This window comes from Heloderma suspectum, chromosome 14 (assembly GCF_057233095.1).
Source record: "Heloderma suspectum isolate Gila_16-S chromosome 14, 16-S_ref, whole genome shotgun sequence".
NCBI lineage: Eukaryota > Metazoa > Chordata > Lepidosauria > Squamata > Helodermatidae > Heloderma > Heloderma suspectum.
Window position 1 is genome coordinate 2,601,317 of NC_139471.1, and position 12,694 is coordinate 2,614,010.

General features: G+C 50.4%; 1 protein-coding gene across 2 annotated transcripts; it reads right to left on the bottom strand.

The window, feature by feature from the left end:
* Positions 1 to 200: 200 nt before the first annotated feature.
* Positions 201 to 12,419, bottom strand: PMPCA (peptidase, mitochondrial processing subunit alpha). Of its 2 annotated transcripts, XM_084820663.1 has the most exons (13): positions 12,354 to 12,419; positions 10,923 to 11,125; positions 9,369 to 9,448; positions 8,297 to 8,379; positions 7,520 to 7,614; positions 6,287 to 6,387; positions 5,483 to 5,746; positions 5,069 to 5,161; positions 4,862 to 4,980; positions 3,844 to 3,934; positions 2,824 to 2,886; positions 2,041 to 2,185; positions 201 to 821 (listed from the first exon to the last, which is right to left on the bottom strand). In XM_084820663.1, exons 1-13 carry the CDS (start codon positions 12,398 to 12,400, stop codon positions 652 to 654), a joined length of 1,554 nt encoding a protein of 517 aa, XP_084676789.1. In that variant the 5' UTR covers positions 12,401 to 12,419; the 3' UTR covers positions 201 to 651. The 2 variants fall into 2 exon arrangements, with proteins under 2 accessions (XP_084676789.1, XP_084676791.1); XM_084820665.1 differs by lacking the exon at positions 9,369 to 9,448 and having other exon boundaries at positions 251 to 821.
* Positions 12,420 to 12,694: the final 275 nt, after the last annotated feature.

Genomic DNA, 12,694 nt, shown 5'->3' on the forward strand with positions numbered 1-12,694 from the left:
CTTTAAAGACTCAGTCAGCTGCATCTGAAGAAGCAGCCTGCACAGCCTCCCCCCCCCCCCCATGATCATTTCACCTTTAAGGTGCCACCACCCTCTGTGTCGTATTTGCTGCAACAGACTTAACGTTCCAGACCTGGGTCAGGAAAGACCTCCACTGTGAGCCTTGTGAGCAAGAACAGTTCTTGTTACACACGTTCTTAACACTGGGTCTTGGAAATCTTTTGTGACCGAGTGAAAATCAAAATGTCATCACAGGAGATCTGACCCATCAGCTCTTTTATTTGTTTTCTCTACCATGGAGCGCAACAGATCTCGGGCGCCAGGTTGCAGTCACCTGGTTTAAGACAGATCAACATGGCTAGAAATTTGAGATACCAAAACAGCAGGCCATTTCTCAGCAGGTAGCTCTTTCGGCTGAGGCAGTCCGTCTTCACTGGCGTGTTTTTGTTTTACGAAGCCTAAGGAGTCTCTTACAGCAGAAAAGTTTATTTCCAGGGCCAGAGGTCCTCGAGCAGAACTGCCAGAAGTGCTCTGCGGAAGGTCCGGAGGCATCGAGCATGAGCCAAGCTGCCCTTCTTGTACACAGGGAACCACTTTTGTGGGGAAACCATGACCTTGAGGTCCAGGAGTGCAGCTGTCACCGCAGCAGCGTTAACGGAACAGCCGATAGACCCTCGGCAGCCGGCCCTCCTTGCTGGAAAGGGCTGCCTGGATGTGCTCGTAGCTGGGCAGCTCCGTCAAGTCCCCCAGTGCAGCCACGGCTGGCTTGTTCCTCAGCATCTTCGTCACCACCCTCTTGATGTCGTTCGCGTTCACTTTGCCTGTGGAGAAGGAAGGAAACCAAAGCCGTCAGGCACTGCTGAAACAGGCATGTGGAGCCCGCAAGCCAAGCTGTATTGGGTGGAGTCCAGGATCTGCCTTCCGAAAGAGGAAGGGCTCTGCTCCCAGAAGGGACCTCTGCCCAATGTGGAGGGATCCCCTCTTCCATCCACACCTTGTTCCAGTCAGCAGTGTCTCCTGACTCTGTATAGCATTTTCAAGGGGGGTGGGGAGTCCAGTTCCATGAGCACAGTGGATCCAGGGTAAATCTGGATCCAACCCATTGTGACTATTTCTGCTACCAGGTCCTTGCGCTTTTTTTGACTAGCAAAACCAGGAGAAATCGTGACCGTTTGCTCCAAATCACATCAGGCAGAGCACACGCAGGCCCCAACCCAAATGGTCTTTCATAGGAGAGAGTCCAAAGGAGGGGTTAGCAGAAAAAGAGTTGGGGTGGCTGTTGGCGGGGAAGACTTTGAGCCAGAGAGAAGCAGCAGCAGCAGTGTGGGAGAAGGAGACAGATGAGGCCGGTGAATAACACATGTAAAGCCGAGAAACCAAGACAAGGAAAGCGGGTCAGGTTGGGAAACCTTAAGCAGAAGGATTAGGACAGAGGTGCGGGACCTCTTTCAGCCCATGGGCCAAATTCCATTTTGGAGAAGCTTTTGGGGGGCACATTCATGGTGGGTGGGGCCAAAGGGGGCAGAGCAAAAAACCAAAACTACAGGGGCCCAGCAAAATGCCAGCATATTTTATCTTAAAGCAATTCCTGCCACTAACTGCTAAGCCTTAGGAGAGACATTTCAACCTTGCAGAATGGGGGAAAAACTGCACAAAAGCCAGGAAAATACCAAACGATGGGGGTATGTATGTATGTATTTCATTTCTATACCGCCCAATAGCCGAAGCTCTCTGGGTGGTTCACAAAAGGTAAACGGGGTGTAGCCATTTGGGGAACCACAGAGGACCAGTTTTGGCTCTCCAGCTTGAGGTTCTGCCTCTGGATGAGGAAGTTGATCTGAAATTCCACAAGGAGTCAGCGCAGGGACTCTGGGGTGAAAGCATGTGTATGCATGTCTCGAGAGCGACAGGCCACAGCATCCATGGTCCTGGCAAGAGGCCACATGAAAGCAGACGCTCTGTTATAAAAAACAGCCTCTTCATCAGGGGAGGAAGCTCTCGGTGGCAGGCAGGCCAGCCAGGCCAAGCGGGTTTACTTACCAATCAGGACGCAGAGCTCATGGGGCAGCTTCCTCATGCCCGTGGCCAGCACCTGCCTCCCCACATCCTCAAAAATAACAGGCCGAGATTCGAGGTTCATCATCAGCATGGACTGCAGTTGGGTCTTGGCTCGCTCCAGTTCAACCTGGAGGAATAGAAGACGAACATGACTTTGCCTTCAGCCTCTGAAGGAGCAGCTTAGATTGCTGAGCTTGAAAAGTCCTTGAGCATTTAATTAGATTGGGCGTGGGCAACATCTGGGGGCCAATTTCTCCTTCTGGAAAAAACTAGAGGCTGTAAACCGCCTTGGTTGCCTTCAAAAAGGCGGTACAGAAATCAGTGGGGGTGGATGGCTCCGATTTCGGTGGGGCTGTGAATCCACGCTGGGTTTCAGTCAGAACGAGCCAGAACTCTAAAGGAGCTATTCAAGGGGGAGAAGCCTAGCCCCAAATAGGCTCAGCACCTTAGATAGCTTCTTTAGAGTTCTGGCTCATTCTGACTGAAACCCAGCATGGATTTGGAGCCACCAGCCTCCACTGAAAGAAATTAAGTCAATCAGGGGCATCAGGCCATGACACTGAAGGTGCAAAGATACCCTGCCCTGGGCCCAGTGACTAATCTGCCCTTGCCAACCCACCAGGAGGTCCCAAAGAGCAAAAACAACAACCCCAAACCAGGAATCTGGAACTCCCCCCAAGCTCCACGCACAGGGACTCACTGCTGTTCCTTTTAAGTGTAGTGGGGAAATAATTTCTGGGGGAGGGGGGATTGGGGGCACCTTACCTCTCCCACTACTCCTGCCATCAGGATGAATTCCCGAGTAATTATTTCCACCATTTCTCGAACCTGCAATAAAAGAAAATAACAGGGCAAGCCCATGAAAAGCTGTATGATGGTTACTGCAGCAGGAGGTTCCATGTAACGCAGATCAATTACCGTTGTTTTCTTGCAGAGACGGTGAGGAACAGAAAGCCCTTGCAAGAGAAGGGCCCACTGTGGGGCAAAGAGAAGAGGGGCTCCCAACTTAGCCATGCTGATAAGTGAGGGAGACGGGGGCTGGCCACTCGCTCGCCTGGAGAGCTGAGCACTAGTAAAAAAAAATGTCCCCCAAGCTCCAGCTGTAACGATCCACTCCTTTAACCACTTGGAGGTTTTAAAAGAGGGCAGTTCATGGTGTGGAAGAAATTCAGGCAATGGTGCAGCTAGGACTAGACCTCAAGCCCAGAGTCTGGGGCCCCAAATGAACACCCAGAGAGCAGCAGAAGATGGAGTAGCAAACAGGCCCAGTTGTTGGTACAGACACTGCTCACCAGAACATCCTTTCTTAAAAAAAAAAGTGCGTGTGTGTATATTATATATGGAAGGAAGGAAGGAAGGAAGGAAGGAAGGAAGGAAGGAAGGAAGGGCAGCAAGCCAGGCGCCTACATGGTTACAGGTGCTCATTTTATTATTTTTGACTTTCAAAATACATTATCTTTTCCTACATCAAAACAGTGCTTCTCCCCTAGTCAGTGTGTTTAGCAGCAGGGTAGCAGAAACAAACTCCATTTTATTCCACAGGGTGGTGCTGTGAGTTAAATGAGTTCAAAATGCAAAACTGCATGTGCACAGAGTATCTCTTTTTTCAAAAGCAGGGCTGGCAAATAGATCTAGTATATCAGGAATGAATCTGCAGTTGTGAAGTATGGAAGCATGGCAGTTGGGTGGGAATGGAATGTCAACTGTGTGCTTAAGGATTGCAAATAATACACTTGGATGTCTAAAGAGGGGCCCCCATAAGACCATGAAGGAGAATTCACCCACCTGTCTGGGGTCTGCACTAGCATGGATGCACAGAAGGCCTGTGTCCTCATAGCTGTGGTGGTACGAAGTAGCATTATACATCCAGTGATGGCTGGAAGGACAAGAGTGCAAAGATGAACTCCCACCAGCACCTCTGTGCTGTGGAACAAACTCCCAACTGGGCCTTTGCGTAAAGCTCCCCTAAGAAGCCCAACTCTGGAGAAGCCAATACTGTAGTAAAAGGAATTAAACTATACGCTGGAAGCTGAGTCACAGTGGCCTGAAGCAAGCTCCTCTTTCTCAGTCTCCCATCTGCAACGTGGCAATAATCAATAATAATAATACAAGCCAAACTTATACAAGCTGTTGTATATTCTGCAAACTTTACATGAAGCACTTTTTAAAAGCCCTGGAGATATCCTGTTCAATCCCCATTTCTCCCCTCCGTGGTTTCTGCAGTTGGTACATAACCACAGCACTTCATCAGACCCTCACACTTTAACCCATTTTGGACATCACAACCACCGAGGTTGTTTGGGTTTTTTTGCAACCCAGACTTTTGGCTTGTCTCTTCCTCAACAACCCAGAGAAACAACCCTTCAACAAACCACAGGTTGTTTCTCTGGTTTGTCGGGGAAAGGTCTGAAAAGTTTCAGACGTGATGCTAAACAAAAACTCTGGATTGTGACATACAAACCGGGCCTCTGTCGCGCTCTACAGAACCAACCATATAGCCAAGACAGCTGCTTTTGGATATTCTTTCACTTTAGGGGCACTGATGTCCGAAAATACAACAGCTCATCTGCAAGCACTGGAAGCTATGTATTTTCATTGATTTATCCACTTGGACAAACCCCTAGACCAGAAATGGGAAGTCCTGCCCAGACATACATGCCCCAAGGCAGAAGGAAACGCAACAAAGACCCCTTGAAGAGGGAACTTCGTGATTCCTACCGATTCACATCCAGCTTGGCTTGACCTTCCCCTCTGCCCAAACCTCCCCATTCTCTGTCATTGGTTGTGCTGCTCCTTGACTCACCGGTTGAGGACGTTGAGGTACAGCCGGGTGAACATGCCTTTGCCGGGTCCTCCAGCCGAAAAAGAGCCTCCTCCCCCCATCATCATGTTTAGGACCGCGAAGGGGATGAAGTCTTCCTCCTAGGCCAGAGGAGCAAAAGACAGTGGCTCACAGCTCTCCGTCAAAGGGCCCAGCCCACAGCCGAGGGGTTCTGGGGTTGACGCTTACCAGAAACGAACAGCTTTCCAGCCCAATCATGATGTGGGTCAATTCGGGGATAGGGGTGGGTCCCAAACTCACGTCAGACATGTCCTTTTCGAGCTGCAGGGAGAGAGACATTCATTGTGGATCTGGCCCTCTCGAGGGAAAGAAACCTGATGCTCAGCATACAGCAAATGCCTCCTCTGTGGAATTCCTTGTTAATGGTCCATTTCCAAGCACAATTCAAAGTGCTGGTGCTTATTTTTAAAGCCCTATGAGAGGGGTGCCAGCCTTCTCATCTTGACATCCCATCCGATGCTCCCCAAAGCCACCCACCTGCGTGCTGCTGTAAGACACCTGTTTATCTGCACACATTTGAGCACAGCCTGTGAATACATCTTTTGTGCAGGCTTAGAACCATGGCAGACTTCTCCTGCTTACCTTGAGGACCCCTCCTGTGTACTGGGCAATTGACCTGTCTACCCCTGTGGCCTTCCTGCTTCCCCACACTGGCTCAGATCCAAGGAGGTACTTCCGCGCACAGCCCACCAGCTGCTCATGCTCAATCCCCACACCAGCCAGCACCATCCTGTCGGGTGTGTAGTAATTCCTCAGGTACGAATGGAGAACGTCCCTGTCAATTTTCTCTACATTCTCGGCCAGACAGAACCTGTTCAGTCCTACTGTGTTTTCTCTGTAAGCTGCCTGTGAGAGACAAGAAGTATGGAGATGGCCAAGTTCAGAAAACAAGACAAAACAAAGGTGATCCACACAAATTCATCGACATTCCCTTGCCTTCTGGAAGATGGTGAGTTCCAGGGATGCAAGCCACAAGAGGTTATGGAATGTAAGCTGCAAGAGATTCACTGCTGGCTAAGAAAGCAAGTTTTCCAGCACTGCAGCAATTTTGTGGTGCTGGGGGGAGTGTGGCCCCCAGTGGGTTTGAGGGGAGGGGGAGTTGGCCCCTGGAAGCTGCCCACCTCTGCATTAGAGGAGAGGTGCTGAATAGTGCAACAGCCTCTCACTGTTCGTGGAATGTTCAGATTCGGCACACTGATTGAAGCTGCCCTTTGGACCGTAACAAATCAACCCAAGAAACTGCCAGTAGCCATAACCGGCCTCTTAGACACTGTGCTTTTTCAACTGCATAGCCACAGAATTTTCAACCACCACACACAGCAATCCATTTCAGCCTCAAGTGCCCGCTCCTGGGACAGATGGAAACAGAACCCTCACAGGACCTACCGCATGAATCATCTCGGTGAGCAACGGCTCTGGATCAGGCCTCATGTTCAGGTCCTCCAGCTCAAAGCGAACCGCCATCCGGGTCATCTCGATCTCCTCATCTGTCCCAAGAGAAAAAGCCTAGAATCCAGCCACCACACATGCAAGGCCAAGCTCCAACCCAGGCCAGGAATGAAACCACGGGCCACGCACGAGCCAACCTGACACAGAAGAAAAATCCTGCCCAAACCTCAAAACCATTTGTCCCAATCTGCAGAGTTAAACCTCCACTGAGTCTCCAAACAGCAAATCTTACTGGACAAGCATCGATGTCTCCTATCACTCTGCCTCTTTCCGGTCCCTGCCCTCCTCTCTCCCACTTAATCTTTGTTCTGTTTCAGCCTCCAGCCACACCTTTGTGTCAATGCACTATCTTGAGCAGTGGCGCAGCTAGGGCTGCCACGGGGGGCCAACATCTGGAGCCTCAAAGTCCAGAGGTCCCTCAAATGACCAGCCAGATAGCAGCAGGTGATGGTGACAGTGACAAACAGGACCAATGTTAGCACCTGGGCCCACGCCACTTACCAGGCCATCCTCTCTTCTTATTTTTAAGTTGCAAACCCATTCATGTTTAGACAGAAAAAAAAGTCCTCTAACTCCCAGCAGGCTAGCATTTTTCTGTCTAAACGTGCTAAGGTCTGTGCCCTCAAAGACATTTTATAGGGGGATGTGGCTGAGCCAAGTATATGCATGGTTTCCAGGTGCTCACATTATCATTTCCACTTTACAAACATCCTTTTTATCCTCTTCAACAAAACAGTGCTTATCCCCAGGACAACAGAAGGAAACCTCATTGTATTCCTAGGCAGTCATGATGATGCTAGGACTGCAGTGGGTTTAAAGCGCAAAACCGCACATGCTCAGAGTATTCCTTTTTTTTTCTTCTTCCAGGTGGCAAACAGTTGGGGGCAGGGGCTGCTTTAACATATTAGGACCGGAGAAGCACTTGTAAAGCATGGGACAGGGCTGGGGGAGGGAACAGAGCTGTTTGTGATGCGCTTCACACCTGCATACACACGGCTGCTGAAAGCCCCCATCCCGTAAGACCATTCAAGTCCAGGGTCTAAAATCACCCAGCAGCACCACTGATCACACCACAGCCATAGCTATTTCTGTATTTGTGGCCACAGAGGCTCAGGGAGCCAGGCTTTGAAATATTCTCTCCTCACAATCTTAAGATGTGTATTGTCTCACCTGAGAGTCTGGGTTGTAGCACCACATCAGCCAGCAAACTGACCACTGTGTCGAGGCCCCGGGCATCTGCAGAAACAGCATACATCGTGGTATCCCTGGAAGGGAAGCAAATTTGTGTTGACACTCAGTTTGGGACATGTGGCCTCCGTGAACCTGTTGCCCATGAGACACCTCCTACAGCCACATTTTATGGATTCTGTTAAGTCTAACGGTGCAGAACTATGATCGGGTAGGAGCCAAATTGCCTCTCTGCAAGCCCTACATGGACCAAATGACATCAGTGGGGCCCTCACTCATTTTGCCTTTCTCCTTGCTGACCCAAGCCCCACCCCCTAGAGGACTGCAATGAGGCTCTGTGGGCCAGATTGGATCTATGGGCCAAAGGTTCCCCATCCCTGTGTTAGCCCCTTCTGAAACTGAAATAAGCAGTCTTAAAACTGTGTATGCAGAAAGATACACTGGATTTGTTTCCAGTCACAGTCCAACATAGCTAAGGCTGCATTCAGGTGAAAGAGAGATCGTAGTCTGCCCTCATAAGCAGAACCAGAGGTCACGCTACGCAGGAGCTAAGGCAAAACACACAACAAACGATGTCAACCAAGACTAGCAGCAGAATATTAGTCACACATCCAGATCAGGAAAAAGGAGAAAGAAAAACACCAAGAAACAGGGGTCCCATCTGTTCAAGTAAAAGCCTGTTTCAGATGTCCATATATGCTCTGCTAGATTTGCAAGAACACCACCTTTTTAGCAGCGGATGCGTAAAGAAAGACGTACCTTGATGCCTGACAATCACAGATGCCACCATGTTTTTCCAAAGTGAGAAGGATCTCATCCTTGCTGCCAAACTGAGCTGTAGACTAAACATAAAAAGGTAAAGGTAAAGGTGTCCCCAACCAGTCGTGTCTGACTCTAGGGTGTGGTGCTCATCCCCGTTTCTAAGCCGAAGAGCCAGTGCTGTCCGAAGACGCTTCCGTGGTCATGTGGCCGGCATGACTGAACACCGAGGTGCACGGAACGCTGTTACCTTTCCCACCGAGGCGGTACCTATTTATCTACTTGCAATTTCTTGCTTTCGAACTGCTAGGTTGGCAGAAGCTGGGACTGAAGACGGGAGCTCACTCCGTCATGCAGCACTCGGGTCTCGAACTGCTGTCCTGCCGACCTTCCAGTCTGCAGTTCAGCGCAGTGGAGGACTTTGATTTAAACCATGGTTTAGCTCAGGGGTGGGGAACCTCTTTCAGCCGGAGGGCCAAATTCAATTTTGGAGAAGCTGTCGGGGGCCGCATGCCAGGGTGCAAAGGCAAAAGGAGCAGGGTGAAAGATACAAAAAATACCAGCTTATTTTAGCTCAAAGCTTCTACTGCTGGGAACTAAGCCTTAGGAGAGGCATTTCAGCCTTTAAGAATGAGGGAAAACTGCACAAAAGCCAGGAAACCACAGAATGCTTGTTTGTCAAGAGAAAGGGGTGGGGACAAGGAAGGCAGTGTGGCCATCCGGAGAATCTTGGAGGGCCAGATTGGAGTGCCAAGTGGGTCAGATTTGGCCCGCAAACCTAAGGTCCAACACCCTTGCTTTAGCTGTCTTTGCTTGTAACAGCTGGGAATTGTAGTCCAACAGATCTGTAGGACATGAGGTTGTGGAAGGATGGTATAGGACATGGAAATGCTGCCATGGAATTATAGGGATATACATCCCTTCATATACTGACAGTGTGGCTCACAGACTTTTGCAACATGAGTCCTACAATGCCAGGTTGCTGTTGTTTTTAGACTAGAAATGCCATTTCTAACCCTCCTGATTGCAGTGAAGAAGTTCAAACACATAATTGTCCCTCCACTTTACTTACAGAAAAAGCCAGCTTTTCCAGAAAGTGTGAAATGCCACCAGTGTATTTTGCTTCATATCTTGATCCTGAATTTATAAGGACTGTTAGCAAAGAGCAAGAAAAAGAGAGAGAAAAGGTCATGGGGAGTTACCCTCCAAAAATGAGCTTTCGTCAAAGCGATACCAGAATATCAACATCAGCCTAAGGTGTGCAGAGATGTCAATCCTGGGTCACAGGACATCGCTTACCCCTGACCTTTCTTTCTCCAACTCTGCATCATTGCATAGCCCAATTTTTCTACTCTTTAAAACCTGCCACCATGCTCCCCTGATGCTCCTGAGGCCTGGAATTCCTACATCATATCTCTTCTCTCTCCCTTCCACTTCAAAATCCACCTTTCCCATGAACCCTTTGGCCTAGCTCAGGGCTGGATCGGTGGGCACCTTTGGGAGCGTGCTGTGGGTACGCTCATAAAGCAGTTGCCCAGGGGCAGGGGGCTTTCCCATTCATAAAATGGCTGCCATCGTCTCAGTAACAAAACACACGCTTCCCAGAAGGCAAACTGGTGAGGCTGAGAGAGGATAACTTACCCAAGGACCTAAATACAAGGGAATACTCCAGTTTCTCTTTAGATTGTAGAAATGACAAGGCAGAGCAGGTAGGGCCTGAACTCCAAAGCACAAAAGCCCCTCTTTGGAACCCAAATAAAGATGGCGCTGGAGGGCAGCCCGTTGCTTTGAGGCAAGCCAGACCCAGTTAATTTTTTTAAAACTACAAAAATATCTTAAGAAACAAAATAAAAGTCAGGAAGGGCAGGGAGCCCCATGGGTACCAAGAGAGGTATCTGGGGGCATATTGGCACCCACAGGTACGATGCTGAAGACCCCTAGCCCCTTAGAACTCCTCTCCACCCAAAGGGGAAAACAGTCCTAGGTACATGTCACTGTTAACCCAAGTCAGGGTGATTCACACTCTCAGAATCTACTTCACAAACATAGCTCCCGCACCCAGTGAGGAGTGGTCCTTGGGATATCTGGAGAATCTTTCCCACCCGTTGAGGCTGAAAAAGCAGGACTGATTAATTATGTGAAGCACAGAAGAGTCTCCCCTGGCCTCCAGAAAGTGGCTGAAAGCCACCACTTCCTGCGACTGGCTAACAGACTTCAACTGCCATGTGGGAAAGAAAGACTGAGGGAGACAGGAGCAGGCAGGCAAAGGCAACCACAGGGCCTGCTCCAGCTGGACTCCCCACCCCCGCCCCTCAGAGATGAGAGGGGAAGCAGGACTATTCCACCAGCCCTGCTGACAGTCTATTTAATTTTCTCCTCTACCCTCCCCATCTTTTTCCTTGTGTGCTGTGTCCTTTTAGATTGTAAGGCTGATTGATTGTAAGATACTCCTTGAGCCTTTTTTTTTTTTTTTTTGAGGAGTGGGACATCCATATTTTAAATAAATAATGCAAAATCTGAGTGCATCTCCCACCCATGGACCATGGTCGGGGGATGGGGCTGCTTGTGTTCAAATAAATCTGGTCCCCCAGGAAAAGCTGCCCAGTTGCAACCAAGAGTTACTTACTCCCAACGGTACAGAACTGTCCAAATTTGTTTTGGGAAGCCACCTGCAGTCCATTCTCTAGGGTGGTAACCTTAGTCTCAAACCCCTCCTGGCCATCAACGGTTGCGAAGACTGGTTTGGGTAACCCTGGCAGAGGAGTTGTCAGGGGGATGCTGGGGTATCCACCCCCACTGCTGTATTTTCGGTAGGCAACCAATCCAAACCTAGAGTGAAAAGTAATTCGTATTTTTATTTATACAAAAATATTTTTATTAACATGTATTTCAGGGCGGCTTACAGGGCTCAAAGCCATTTTTATTTATTACATTTCTATACTGCCCAATAGCGGTATATAAATTTTGGAGGGCTCTTTCCCATACAGATGCCTTGTTTAGTTTATTTTTCTTTTTGTTGCTTGAATTTGTTTTGGTCACAAGCTGAGCACTGCAAATGCTGTGGGAAAACATAAATGTCTCTAATACAGTAAACAACAAAAGACATGCAGACACGGGCACAAATAGAAGACTGGGAGAAAAGTCCTAGCCCAAATTGCTGCCTGCTGTGCTAGCTTTCAACCTGCAGAGCTTCCCCCCACAGAGTGGCAATCAACCATTACTTGGTGTGGTTTTTATCTCATACACTGCCTTCAGAGGCTTCTATCCTTAAAGGCAGCTTAGAAATAATTTAAAATGATAGCTAATAAAGCAGCAGAGTCCATTCTACCGCTGCAGAACAGCACAACATTGTGGTCAAACATGTAGGACTAGGAAGACCCGGGTTCAAATCACCTTCTCAGCCATGAAGCTGACAGAACGACCTTGGGTCGGCCACTCTCCCACGACCTGACCTACCACCCAGGTTTGTTGTCGTGGTAAAATTGAGAAGGGGAAAAAGGAAGAAGAATTATGTATCCTGTCATGGGCTCCTTGGAGGAAAGGTAGAGTACAAACGTCATATACCAAGCCTTCCCCAACCTGCTGCCCTCCAGAGGTGTTGGACTACAGCTCCCATCATCCCCAGGCAGCATGGCCAGGGCAGTGCAATACGTCTGGAGGGAACCAGGTCAGCGAAGGCTGGAGGTATGACGTTTGCACGCCGCCTTTTCTCCAAGGAGTCCAAGGCTGGGGGATAATGGGAGTTGCCCTACACATCAGGAAGGCGCCAGGTTGGGGGGGCTTGGCTGGGAACGCTGGGCGTTGTAGCCCAACACACCTGGAGGTTGGGGAAGGCTGGCCTAGGCACGCTGGCTCCCTCTCCCCCCGCTGGACAAGCTGCACCCCCACGGCGCCTTTTCCCGGGAGGGGAGAACTCTGGGAGGAGGCAGCTTCTCCCTCCTCCCCCGCCCCGCGGCGTGACAAGCGGCGGGCGGAGCCCGACGAGGAGAAAGGGGCGGGCGTGGACGCGCCCGGCTCCCGTGACCCGCTCCCTCGAGCTCGGCCGGACCGGCCTCACCTGCGCGCCGAGCCCCAGGCGCCCCTCCGCGCCGCGCTGGCCGCCATCTTGGGTCCCCTTCACGGCGGCCGCCGGGCGGCCGCGCCGGCCACGCGCCGGGCGCGCGTTGTGATTGGCTGGCCGGGAGGGCGCCGGGGATTGGCTGGCGGCCGGTTTCGCGAGCCGAGGAAAACAGGAGGCTGTGAGTGAAGAGAGAGAAGGCGTCGGCGTCGCCGCACATTTCCGGATCCCATTGGAATGCTGCCCGCAGGAAAGCGGGTGGGCCGTGGCGGGGTCTGTGGGCGGGGCGCAGGCGCAGCAGCAGGAGCGCGTGTGAGGGAAGAGGTAAGGGGGAGGTCTCC

Bases quoted from the DNA above. Each gene is read 5' to 3' on its own strand.
- PMPCA (XM_084820663.1), bottom strand. From the start codon at position 12,400: ATGGCGGCCAGCGCGGCGCGGAGGGGCGCCTGGGGCTCGGCGCGCAG. The intron at 6,388-7,519 runs GTGAGACAATAC...CTCTTGGGACAG, and splicing joins GCTACAACCCAGACTCTCAG to ATGAGGAGATCGAGATGACC. The intron at 5,747-6,286 runs GTAGGTCCTGTG...TGTCTCTCACAG, and splicing joins TCACCGAGATGATTCATGCG to GCAGCTTACAGAGAAAACAC.